The sequence below is a fragment of the Athene cunicularia genome, assembly GCF_003259725.1.
Source record: "Athene cunicularia isolate RWA chromosome 3 unlocalized genomic scaffold, athCun1 chr3_part1, whole genome shotgun sequence".
Lineage (NCBI taxonomy): Eukaryota > Metazoa > Chordata > Aves > Strigiformes > Strigidae > Athene > Athene cunicularia.
The window spans coordinates 111,990,001-112,003,457 of record NW_020799097.1 but is presented as its reverse complement, the minus strand read 5'-3'; the positions used below and the strand labels follow the sequence as shown (position 1 = coordinate 112,003,457).

The 13,457-nt window shown below is 39.0% G+C and overlaps 1 protein-coding gene across 1 annotated transcript in view; it reads left to right on the top strand.

Moving 5' to 3' along the window:
- XRN2 (5'-3' exoribonuclease 2) overlaps positions 1–12,817 on the top strand; it is a 50,621-nt gene extending 37,804 nt beyond the window's left edge. The window contains exons 28-30 of the mRNA XM_026845778.1: positions 1,812–1,872; positions 7,272–7,413; positions 12,013–12,817. Of these exons, the coding sequence (XP_026701579.1) occupies positions 1,812–1,872; positions 7,272–7,413; positions 12,013–12,075 (266 nt within the window). The 3' untranslated portion in view covers positions 12,076–12,817. The remainder of the gene's footprint in view (positions 1–1,811; positions 1,873–7,271; positions 7,414–12,012) is intronic.
- The last annotated feature ends 640 nt before the right edge of the window (positions 12,818–13,457 follow it).

Genomic DNA, 13,457 nt, shown 5'->3' with positions numbered 1-13,457 from the left:
CATTATTATGGGCCTGGGCTATCTTGTGTTGCACTAATCTGGTTTTCAAAAGCAAACGCAGCATCACTAAGGCGTGGTGTTAGTACAGCCTGTTTATGCATGTAAAAGCCCTTGTAATTCTCAGGCTGATCAGTATAGAAGTGCCACACATCCATCTTTAGTCCTTGTGCTGCTTTAGACTGGTTTGGTTACAGTGTATGTCAAATAACCAATTATATCTGATTATGAGCATCAAATGGTAACAGTATACATGTCTCTGTACATACATATATAGAGAGAGGTGTATGGATTGGTTAGTTGTGTTCATATGTGTAACATTTAATAAATAAAGTACAGCATACTCCTGTGCCACTCAGGCCATTGCTGGGGTGGGTGAGCTGGATTAGCTCTGCATGGAGGAGGCCCAGGGGGAACAGCGGAGCTGCTGGGGATCAGAATTTATTTTCCCTGATGAAACGGTGTTATCTTCAGTGGGGGCTGCCTGCACCCTCCTCTGCACACTTGAGTGCTGCCATGAAAGGTTTCTGTCCAGGTCAGATCATTACAGCCTGCAGACAATCCAGCCAGAGTTAGGAGAGAGGCGTAGATTTTTCCTCTGGTGGTTTTTTTTTTCCCCCCCTTTTCTTTTTAACAATTGCAGAGTTTTAGTGTACTTGAATATTGGCAGTTTAACAGGGCATTGCTGTCCCATCGCAGTGCATCCATTAGACAACTTCTGGAACCAGCTGTTGAAATTAGGTCACACTTAAACACCATTGAAAATAATCAAAGGTGTCACTGAAACTGAAGCTTTTGATTGATGCACAATTTGAGTGTTGTGGACTGACCAGGGAGCTATTGATTAGCTGTTTCTTTTATCCTGTTTACTGACCAGTTTATTTAGAAGAACAACAACCATTTAATTGCATGTCCTGTTAAAGAAATGTTGTTACTGCTACGTCTTTGTAAAGAAGAGTTAATTTGGGTAGAAAAAACAATTGAGAAGTGGGTGGTCTTCTTCATTGCAGTTTCTTATAACTGCAGTGCTAGGTCTCTAGTGAAGTTTTTACCCGAAAACATTTAATTCAGTCTGATTACATTATCTGAGATATCATTAATAGTTATTTATTATCATTGTCTGGGTTAACTTTTAAATATATTTTTACTATCTTTAAATAGATCCTAAATATGACTTTACGTATATATATTATATTTAAACATGAGTGAATGGAACTGTTTGCTTTGTTACATGCTCTGGTTATTCTTTTAATTTGCTTTATAGAACAACTTAGCCTAATCAGAGGGAAACTTGCACATATTTTGAGTATTAAGTATTTGTTGCTCACAAACATGGAGTGTTGTGATGATGACACAGTGGGGGGGGTGTGCGTGCATGTGTCTTTTTTCATGTAGTGATGAATGTACTTATAAGAAATTTAAGCATTAAATAAAGTCTTCAGTTGTTAGGGTAACAGACATGGTTTTGCATTTTAAAAATTCGAGAAAAGATACCTGTGAAGTGTCCAAGGACTAACCAGTGCTAGCTCTAGCAATTAAAATCATGCTTATAACTTAAAGCTCATTGGACATACTAAAAAAAAAAAAAAAAAAAAAATTAATACTAAGCTTGCCACTGATGGACATAAAGGACTCTATCAAAATCAGCAATAGTAACCAACGACTTGATGAAATGTATTTAGTATTATATCCAGTTTGACCTTTTCTGTTTCATTTCTTAAAGCAAGTTCTGGAGCACATGTAAGAGTAAGTTGAGCACACTGCTTTAAGTGTACTTGCCCTTTTTTATTTTAATGTTTTGTTTTACTCTCTAGATCTTAGACCCCAGGATTCTTGGCGAGGTCCTACGCCCTTGTTTCAACAGACACCACAGAGGTAAGGCAGGAAGACTTGGAAGTTTTGTAAAATGTGGCCATCAGATGTACTTGGTTCTGCTGGGCTTCAGAACTTTTTTGTTCCTCTTTGTTTTGAACTTTGTTGTTTAAATTTGTTGAAATCATGCTGTAGAGCAGGGTTTGGGTTTTTTTTTAAAGTTAATTAATGTCCATGATTTATTTATATTTTGAGAGTGCACTATGTGGTGTTCATCCTTTAAAAGGCTTGAGCACTTTGTATTAAAAAAAAAAAAAAAAAGGCAAAAACACTTTCCATTAAAACTCAGACTTCAAAATTAACTTTACTGTTGGTGCTTTGGTACCATTCTTGGTTCTTTGGCCTTTATCTTATTGAAGCTTTTGAGATACTATGAAATTGAACACAGAGAGCTTAAAACTGCATTAGATTTTGGACAGGCTAAACAAATTTCTTTTTAGGAGGGCTGTGGAGCTTAATGAGGCATAACTAATGGTGTTCCACTTTTATCATTTCTGTGCCGCAACCGCAGCATTAGTACAGACTAGCCATTGATTCTTGCTACAAACCTCTTGAAGTCCTAATCAGCTTCTTTGGTACAAGTTTTTCAGGCCTGACAAGCCTATTGTAGGGCAGTGTCACTGTAGGTCAGTAGTTATTAGTTGCCACTGAAAACAGTTTCTTTAACTACTTAAGACTGAACTGAATTAAATGCAGAAGGGACTCAGGGAAGGATTATGGAATCTGCAGTCCAATAAGTGCCATCGAATAGAAGGAATGTGACATGGTTTGATAATAAGGGATGTTTTACATGCGTTCCTTCATTGATAGGTTGTATGTCCTTAAGTCAGATGGACTTTATAAACTCCAGCATACCCATGAAAGCTATGAATAATGATATTTATATTTACAGAGAAATGAGAGCATATATGAGACCTTAAGTTTCTCCTCTGAGGAACAACTTTTTTTTTCATGGTTTTATTTGCAAATGTTAAGCATTGAAAATATGAGCTTTGGGAGAATTTACTGAGCTCTCTGCAATCACGCTTTCCATAGCAACCATTTTGATCCCTCATGAAATAAGTCCTTGTCCTGTGCCACATCAATGTGGAATATCGCATTATAAATGAATCTTTAATTGCAAACTTTAATATTACTTTGTCCATGGGAGCTGCCATTCCCACACCTTAATTAAGTCCAATTTAAATAGTAGCATTTTGTGAAATATCGTTACATGTCTGTAACTTGTCATTACTTTTACAATGCTATACTTTTATCATTTTATCAGGCTATTTATTTTTGCAAAATGGAAGAGTGTCAATTCACATATAAATAACTTCAGCCAGGAATTTTGTCTTTTTTGCTTGAAATACACTTTTTTTTTTTAATTAGAATTGTCATAATCAACTGTATGTCAATCAGAATCCTGTCATAAGGTCACTGTGCTTGGTTTGTGCTAATATTTTTGGAAGAGACCACATGCTGGCCAAGTACTTCAGAGCATTTTTGCAGGTAGACAGTATTTGTGATTTGATCTGCTAACCTGTCCAGCACTGACCTCACAATTGAGCTCCCAAACTTGAGGAAACTGGTGTCCTTTGAGATGACTTTAAATTGAAGATGTGTCATCTTCACCTAGATAATAAGCTTTAGAGAAGCTTGGAGAATGCAATTCTAGCTTTTGAGTGGCAACCAGATATTTGCAATGCTTCCTCTCTCTGATGATGCTTTGTTATACTTCTGATGGCCTATGAATATCACTAACTTGCCAGTTTTGGTGCTGAGGAGAAGTAATTTTGCCATGTTCTTAGGAAACAAAACAAACACATGCTTAGGGCTGATGTTGAGTTAGTTGCCACAGAGATAAGCATGGAGTCTTAAGCAAAAGTTTAAATAGCAACATAAATATAGATAGGCTTTGGTGCAGGAAAAAAATGGCTAGACCTGTTGAACTGAACACCCCCCCCCAAGAGGTTTTCAGTTTCCCAGTTAATTCCCTAGGAGCTGCCAGTTTCCCATACCACTAGCCCCAAGGCTTTCCCCGCTTGCTGCTGCAGCTTCAGGTGCTCCAGGAGCAACAAGATGTCACCATCGAGAGCAGCAAGGAATTTTTGTTCAGTCACCTCTGCTCCAGGGAAGAAAGTAATTGAGGGAGAGGCCAGCCCCTGCTCCAGCCTTTTCAGATGAAGTGGGTTGGCAGGAGGCTATGATACCCTTGATTTGCGACATCAGGCAAGGGATAAGCAAGGAACCATGTCCCTGCTTCTTCATAATCCAGATGATCTTGTCTCCTGCATAAGATTTCTTACTTTTAAATTTAGTGATGCAGTTCAGTGTGCAGCCAGTAAAAGAATTCATGAGCTGCTGTTGAATAGGACACCTTTCAGCATGTCCTGTTCAGGCCCTGGTCTGCACTGCTGGAGATTGCAAAAGATTATTTCATGTTCTTGCCTTCAGTGCTGGTGATCTGATATGTTTCAGAAGTTTTATTTATTTTTTATATATAAATAAAATTTGCCAGCTGGTTTCTTGACTGATGAAAATTTGTAATCTGGGTAAGCAAATCCTTTGCTTAACCTGTCCATAGAAGAGGTTTCCAAAGAAGCTGAGGTTGGAACACAGGAATGTTTTACTGTATAAAGTTTCCTAAAGTTGTATTTTATACCCTGTATTTACACGCTTTAGTTTAAGTGTAAGTTGGCAGGACTCTGGATAGCGCATGAGTAACTCTACCAATGTGAATTCATGTGATATTCCAAGTGGCACAATTATTTTTCTGTTACCTGTGAGACACAGCTTTGCTGCGTACAAATCTCCACTCTCAGGTAATTTGAATCACCAATTAATACGTGCACTAGGTGATCATGAAGTAAAGTGCTGTGAGGACTATAATTTCCTGATTTCTGTTTACCAGATGAAAATCAAATTCTATTTTTTAAAATAGTACGTAGTTCTGTGAATTAAGAGCAGCAAAAAGGTTAAGCTGATTTTCTGGCTATAAGATCAGAAAATGCATTTCAGCTTTTTTTTTTTTCTTTTTCTACTAGGTTTATCCTCTAGAATATGTAGTGATTCTAACTGAAGATCACCAATTTCGCTCTTTCAGATGGCCTGGAAGCAAAAATGCCCCAAAATTATTAGTGTTAATGTGTTTTATTTGTTAAATATCCCAACTTTTCACTAAGCAGCACTTTATTAAAAGAAGTAGTTTTAACTCTGTGCCAAATATGTATTAATGTCAAATGAAATTTGTGTCAAACATTCCCATTCTGGGCACATAGCAAGTGTGGGTCTGTGATTATCAGTCTCTGAGGGTGTTTATGACAAGGACATTAGCAAAGTTGTAGAGACAGAGTGACTTTTGATGAAAGTGCTAGAGCTGGGGCTATACAGGTAACTTCCTGTAGTTTTTCTTAAGGCTGAGCAGTGTATTCTTCCTGGAGAGTCTGATGTTTTCTAGGAATAAAGCCGGGGGGGGGGAGGGATTTAGTACTCAAAACACTTAATCAAAAGGAATATCATACTTAAGAGTACTGACTTTGAGTGTTTAGTCCCTGGAAGTGTAATGTGCTATTAACTTTAAATACAGTATTGCTCCTCCTGATGAATGATTTGGATAACATTGTACATTTCTAGACATACCATAGAAGCTAAAAATAAAACCGCATAGTTCGGTGATACCACTTAGCTTTTGCACATTCATTTCTACTGAATATATTGCACATTGTATTTACCAATTGTGTGTTTATCAGGTAAGACTCATACATTTATAAAGGAGAATCAAGTTATTTCATTTCTGGGGATGTAGGAGTTTCTTTTGCCTTTGTAAAATTCAGGCAGGTCTTAATCTGACTAGGTGGAGCAGCTCTCATGCAGGCTTTGGTGTGAAACCTGAACCTGTTTGCATCCAAAAGCAGAAAGCCTTCATGTCCAAAATCCCTGTTCTTATTGATCTTACGTTTGCCTGTGGTGATTCCAAGTTGCCTCTGTTCCAGCTGGTGAAAGAGGTGTTTACAAGTCCTCTCCCAGCATTGGTTCCTCAGTTGCTCAAAGCTCAGTTTGCCCAACATTGTATAGCTGGCTGTGAGTCCTCCCTTGGTCATGAGTCATACCTCCTCCCTGAACCCCCTATGTGTGTTTGAAAGAATAGATCAGCCTCTCTGGGTAGGGTTACTCCTCCAAGGCTGAAGTCCCGCCAATTTAATTCAGCAAATCTAGGCAGAGGCTCTTTGAAGATGTGCAAAGTGACTTTCAGTTCAGTGGTGCAGCAGGTAAATGTGAAATGCAGTGCTCGTGCTCTCTGCTATCCCTGTCTCTCAGCAGGCTGGCTGCACACTGTTCAACTGACTCTCTCTTAAACAGGGGTCAGAAAAGATTAACTGTCTTGACTATCTAGTGTATTTCCTTTACAACAATATATTGTGCTGCAAAACATAACTGCTATGAATTCTGCAAGGAGTTGTACCCTTTCCTGTGCTCAGCTTTAAAGACTATATCATGGCTATATCATTTTTCTAAATATTTTTAATTAAACAATGATTTGATGTATTACACCTGTTGCTTTATAATTGTAATGTTAGAATAGGTACTTGAAGGCAATTAAAACATTTCTTGCTGTTAGTAATCTAGGATGGCAAACTAGATTATAATGGATGTTGAATTTGCGTTCCCATATAAACTGTACACCAAATGTCAGTCAGTCCATGCCAATTAGTGCTTATGTTGCTAGGTCACCATGGTCAATTGAAAACGGCATCAATAGAACTTGAAAAGGTTTCTTCCCGATCAGACCTTCTGACATATTGAGCAGAATAATGGATGGGAAAAAGCAGCCAAGGCCCCTACCCTAGATTCAGAATACTCGCAGTAAGAATTCATTTGCAACCTGCAATTAACTAGAAAGAATGGACTCCCAGAAAGAGTCTGGACATTTAGAAAAGAAAGCCTCATTCTCCTGTATCGCACATGTTTACTCTTTGGATGGTGTGTTACGTTCAGCTAACTTAGTGATATCTGGGTTTTAATCTGTGTTCAAGATCAGTGCAGATGAATTGGAAAATTTGCCCCTAAAATAAAATACGGACAGAATCCTTCCAGGGAATGTGAAAAATCTCTTGATTTGTAAAATTGAATTTGCTGCTTGTGGTAGTACTTGGTTCTGTAGCTTTCAAGCTGTGATGAAGGAAGCGGTAAGCCCATGTGGCCTTTTGGTAGGAGAATCTTGGAAGATATTCTCCCTCTCCCTGATTTATCTCTAACAGCTTGGCTGTCTGCAGTATCACTGCAGGCATAGATGGATGCGACAGTGTTTAACTCTGAAGGAAATAGAATCACTTATCATACAAGACTGTAGAAATTTGGATTTTGTGGGGTGAAACTCTCACTACTAAGTTCATGCTGAAGTGTGTTTCTTCTTTACACAGAACTGCTGGGGCTGCTCCGCTTCTTGCCTGGAACCGCATGCTGCAATCCCAAAATCAGTACCAGCCAAGTCAGTACCAAGGGCTGGGTGGACCAATGAGTTACCCACAGAGACCTGAAGATCGGATGGACAGAGGAAGACAGGTATGAAAACATTTTCATGTTTTCTTCCCCTCCTCGATAAGGCTTTGCTCATGTGTAGCTGTGGAGAGCAAGTTGCAGCATAGGTTTCTGAGCCGGTTTTAGCCCAGTGAAAGTTCTGGTGGGTAAGCTTGCCAACCTTGCTCAGCCCCTCCGTGTGTGCCCTTGGCAAAAGGCCCATGCCATGACTGTGTTGCCACTGCTTTTCATTGAAAGTTGATCAGACATACTACCAAGTCACACACTTTGTGCAGCCTGAGAAAACATAATCTGAAGGGAAGTGTTTCAACCAGAGTCTTCCCCTTCTGTATGGAAATCTTATCAACTACACATTTTGGGGATAGAAGGGTTTCTTCCCAATGTGTTTAAAATGTAGATTCTTATGACATCATTCATTTTTCCCCTCAAATGTTTATTGGCTTTTTCTTAGCTGTAAAACTACTTAAATGCAAATATTAGATTCTAATAGCCAGGGAAATAAACACATCTGTGAAAGTATACATGAAAATAGCTTTGTGTGGTTAAATGAAAACAAGCATATGTGATAGAAGAACCTCATCCAGAATTATAAGTGACTCTGTCATCAGTTTATGAAAATGCTACAGAATGAAAATGCTTCTTTGAAAGCAGCAGGTCACTTTGCTTATTTGATTTTTTTGGTGTGTGTGTATTTCCAGTAAAAACAGAATCTGCATATACTCTTGCACTATATACTAGTTTAGAATAAGTTTCAGATATCTATGTTTAACCTGAAGTTCTGTTGTTTGGTAAGTCAGAACTATTATTCAGCTGCAGGAAGGTGACTGACCAGTGATGGGGAAAGAGGAAGAAGAGCGCTCAGCTGCTTAGTAACAGCACTATTTCCCAGTGCTGTATATGGAAACTAAGGCACAAACTGTTTGAAATTTGCCTTCTCTTGGGATCTGGTTCAGCTATTTCTCATAAACATGCTCAAGACAAGTCACTTTTTTTTAGTGTACGCTCTTCATTTTTCTTCCTAGTCTGCCTAATCTCAGTACACAAACTTTTGTGTTACACAGTACAGCACCAACACAGTCAAATTTGGTGTTTGATTTCTGAAACTGTTTCTCTGTGCTATTGGCAGCATATAATAATTTTCCTGTAGGTATAAATTCTGTCCTGCAGTGTGAGTATTGAATCACACCCTAGTCTCCTTTGGTTATACAGCAAGGACTGGCAAGTACAATCCATTTAAATTGTAATGTCGTACAGCGTATGTGAGTCATCTTACAGCAATTTTAGCACTTCTCTGATTCTTTGTCTGCTTAAACGTTTTTCTTTTCTGTTCTGGTTGGGAGACTCAGGTAGCACTATCTATCACAACCACTTTTGTACCATGCCATCGTTATGGTGTGGGAGTTTTGAGGCAGCTAATACAATAAAAACACATACCATCAAACCAAGTTTGTAAGAGAAAAGCCTTTGGCCTTTGCTTGGGAAGCTTTTTGCAGAGTGCCGTGTGCTTCTCTGGTTCAGCTTGTCAGGACCGAAGCCCAGCAGAAACAGCCTGTGAGCTGCTAATACCGTTCTCAGCATTGTCTGCTGACTGCAGGATTACATGGTGCTGCTGAAAAGATCTATAGCCAGAAAGCAGTCTGCTCCAGCACTCCCAACTCTTAAACTCTTGTTCAGCTGAACCCTTGTTAGCAACAGTGAACCTTCTCCCCCCACCACTCCTACCCAAAGCATTTTTAGCACAGAGGAGGCTTTTAAGACTGGAGTAAGATTTGTCTTTAGCTCGTTCAGTTGTCATATTGGTGTTGCAGCAAGAAACAGGGGAAAAGAGAGAGACAAGTATGCCACTGTGCACTCTTGCTCCAAGTACTGTGGGGAGCTATTACCAGTACAAATCCTTCCAGGACTGGTTTTCACTATAAGAAAAACTAGACAGCATTTGTTATGATCACATTAGGCTTAATGGGGAAGCAGTAGGGATTGAATCGTGGCTGTGCTGCCCAATTAGTCCCCACTGTTTGTTTTAAGTATATTTCAGTTTTGGATGAGGTGTATTGATAGGATCAGATTTCAGAGATGTTTCATTCGGTGTTACACAGGTTTACACAAGACACTGGAAACAAAGGAATATATGCATAATTGCACTAATCGATAACAGGGGCTGCTATAATAACGTAGAAAAATCAGTGGAGGATTTTGATGCTGGTGGAGTCTGGGTGGTATTTAATTAGGGCTGGAAAGTAGGTACTTGAAAAAAGTCTGTCTGCTATGCCGTACTCTACCCTTTATCCTGGGTAATGTAAGTGGATATATTTGCAAAAGGAATTGGTGCTTAAACTGGTCATTCCCAACCTTAAATCTTCATGCGTAACAGCTACAGCTGCAATCACAAAGGTGAACGGGAATTCTCTTCCAGAAATGGATGCAGTGTGGGCTCAGGAAGGACATCCCCAGTTAGTTCACATTTGGAAAGCTGCCCCCAAACTGTGGGGTCTCGGAGCATTGTGGACATCTACAGCCTGGCAGTGACAGAAAACCTCCACCCTTGCAGCTCCCCAGCTGTTTGCCACCTGAATGATTAAATAGGAGGCATATTGCAGTTTGGTAATATTGCAGTCTTGCCCAAAACATATTTCACCTGTCCTGTGCTTGTGACATGTCTGCCGCATCATGAAGTGAAGTTAAAACTGGGTGGTGACAATGGTTTTATTTTCACGTAGGTGATGGTTATTAAGGACAATACTTTCAGCTAAACTATACTTCTTTCCTTTAAAAATTTCCTTTGCAGTTGTGTTGTTTTTCCAACTGTGTTTTGTCTCCTTTTAAATTTTTGTTGCCTTTTTTTGTCATTTTAAAATGAACTTTCAGATGTTATTATTTCCTTGGGGCTGACAGCACTGGAGTAAAATTAGAAGCTACCTTAAAGGGTTCAGGGTGCAAAACCAATAATTGAATCTAGCATTGCTGCCTGTAAATTTCAAAGCTTTAAAGCCTTGAAAAGGGATTCAAGTGGAAGTGGTGACACATAGCAGCATAAATAATTATCTTTGGTCCCTTTCACCTCTGAATTCTTTTTTTACAGCATACAGAACATGGTCTGAAGAGGTTAATAAACATGCTGCTACAGAGTGCTTGCAAAATTAATGGAACTGCCATGGATATGGGTTGCTCTGTGGTAGTGGGTATTTGGTGGTGTCGTCCAGCTGTTCCAGAAAACTAAAGAATAAACTTGATCATGTTGTGCAGGTGTTTGACATTTTTTAGTCTGTAATAATGCACAACTGAATGTCTAGATAAATATCTTGTGTAGCTCTTACAAGACCTCTAAATTAGTTCTGTACAGGGATTGCTGCTATTTATGTAACGGGAAGGATTTTTCCAGGGATATAGTCAACTTATTTCCCTTTTTTAATTAACAACAATCAAACCTCAAAACAAATATAAAACCTTCCTGCTAGTGGCAACAGTGTATTCTGCGTGTCTCTTTCAGAGCCCTTTAAAAACAGGGCGTAACAAATAGGTTTTTGTTCAGAAAGTCATTTTTTTGGTTGCCTGACACAAGCAGGCTGAAGCGAGCCTCCCCTGTCACAGATTTGCTCGCTGTCTCTTCAGCTTCAGCCATTATCCCTGAGCCCCTATAGGACAGGGTAAGATGGATTTCTCTTTTAAAGAAATTAGAGGAAGCCCTTCTTCCCCTACCCACCAAAACCCAGCTCTATAGCTGTTGTTAGTGCATCTCATTTAATTAACTTTCTAGTCTGCAGTATATCAGGTTTTGAAATAATTTTAAATGTTTCAAGGGGACTTTTTGTGAAATTTTACAAAATATTTTTCACTGATGCACTAAATTTAAATACAAAAATATGTCTAATTTGCAGTGATTTCCAAGGTGGAATTTAGGCATCTTTCATTTACTGTTTAAAATTAATAAGTGCTGAAAAATGCTGCTTCTGTAACAAATATAAATAATTTTTTCTTTAAATACCTGTCTGTAAAAATGTCTGCCTTGCTGTGGCATAAGATTGCTTACACCTAAAACAGAAAGCTGGTAGTTGAGGGAAATTATTTTTTCTCTCTTTAAAAAAAAAAAAAAAAAAAGCACCTGACTAATCCTGCTAACAGACTACAGGCACTGTGCATCTCAAATTGATGTTTTAGTCCACAGAAATGACATCTAAATCATTACTTTCTATAAAGCATAAGTGTACATACTGCAAAGCAACATTTCTGTAAAAATTAAAAATCAGCATTTTAAATCTGCCCTTCAGGTGGGTATGTGTGTGGCTGAAAGCAAAGAACATGCAGAGGTGCTACGGCGTGGGAGTAACTTGTCCTCAGTGCTGTCTTTTGGCGAATTTATTTCTGCTCTAGAAGCATTGCTTCTCCCGCAGTACAGCTGGAAGCTGAGGCCGGTGCTGTACAGAACTGCTCTCCGTTGTGGAAGTTAAAGCTTGTGTTTGCAGGAGAGCATCTGGAAGCGCTGTTAAGAGACGTTCAGTTCTGCCTGTGGTACCTTTCTGCGCAAAGGACGTATTGTTTCATTTCTGTATGGCGCCTGAAGCTTGCCTAACTTGTTTACTGTGATGTTAATCCAAAAAATAAATGCTTGCTTTTGTTTGTTTGCAGGGATACGGCCCTGGGAGGCCCTACCCGCTCCCACCTCCCTCAGGAAGATACAGCTGGAATTAGCTCGATTTTTTTTTTTTTTTAATATAGAAAATGTCTTGGTTTTTTTGTTTTGTTCTTTTATTTGGGGGGGGAATGGAATCCTTAAGAAATATCCCTGTAGTTTTTAAACTGTTATATTTGTTTTAAATGTGCACATTTCTTACCAAACTGATTCTTTTTTTTGTGGGGGGTTATGTCGCTTGGAAATAGTATATTGCAAAATACAAGTAAACTAGACTTGCTAATTTGCCTGTAAGACATTTGATGAGGTAGGAGTGCTGTTTTGTCTTTATTACGTATACAAGCTGTGCTTAGCTGTGCCTGTCAATCTGAGCTCCAAACATCCTTTACTCGACACATAAGAGCCTGAAAACAGACACGGAGTTTTAAAGAATGCATAGAAATCGGATTTTATTAACTCTTGGAGAAGACACAGCGGGCAGCCTGCAGAGCACGGTGTTTAAAGACACGTCTGTCAGTATTCCTTGTCAGATGCTTCCTTGAATTTCTCAGAGATATGTTGAGTTTGGGGTTTTTTTTTGACTTCAAAGTAAAACATTTCAACTTTTACAACTTGTGCCTGTTTTTGACTTTGTTATTGTAACAGGAACAAGCACGGAAGATGTTTTGATATATAATTTAAAATAGCTGCAAAATACAGTTTCCATTCATTTTTAGCACTCTTTCTAGGGATTTTCCATGTGAGTGTACCAAATCAGTAAATATTTTTATTTGCTTTATAAAGTGGCTTTTGAAATTCTGAGCAGTATCGAGTGGTTTATTTCCAGCCTCTTCCAGAACTTCTTTGTGTCTATACCTCTGTACACACATGCACAATAATTTCTTGGATTTCCCTACAGCCTCTACACTAGTGTTTAAAATCTTTGTTTAATCCAAAAAATTATGAGAGCACCTAGTTGAATGAGCAGCATTAATGCTATATGACATCTTGCCATTGGGCCATGCTTGGACTTTTCCATTAAACACATCTATCCCCTACATCAGTAAACTTCAAAGCTTTCCTGTTGCCCCTGTACAAGGCTGCACGGTGTGAGGAGTTTTTTAGCCCCTTCCTTCGAGAGCCCAGATGTTAATCACCAGCAACGAGGAAAAAGACCAGATCAGTGTAACCTTGGGAGGAAGAAATCATGAAACTGTGTTCATTATTTTCAAGTGATTGAGGGTGGAGCAGAATCTTTCATTGTAATGCAAAGAGTTGCCATCCTGGCTGGAGCTGGGAAACGCCATCAGCCCTGGCCAATGGCCTTCTCCCTCTGCCAGGAAAATATTTAGGTCTCAAAAAAGTAATTTTGCTTTTCCTGCGGAACAAAACCAGCAGTGAACGTGAATTTTCATGCAAATGTGGTGGTTGAGTGCGAGGCTGGAGGAGGGAGCGGTGTGGC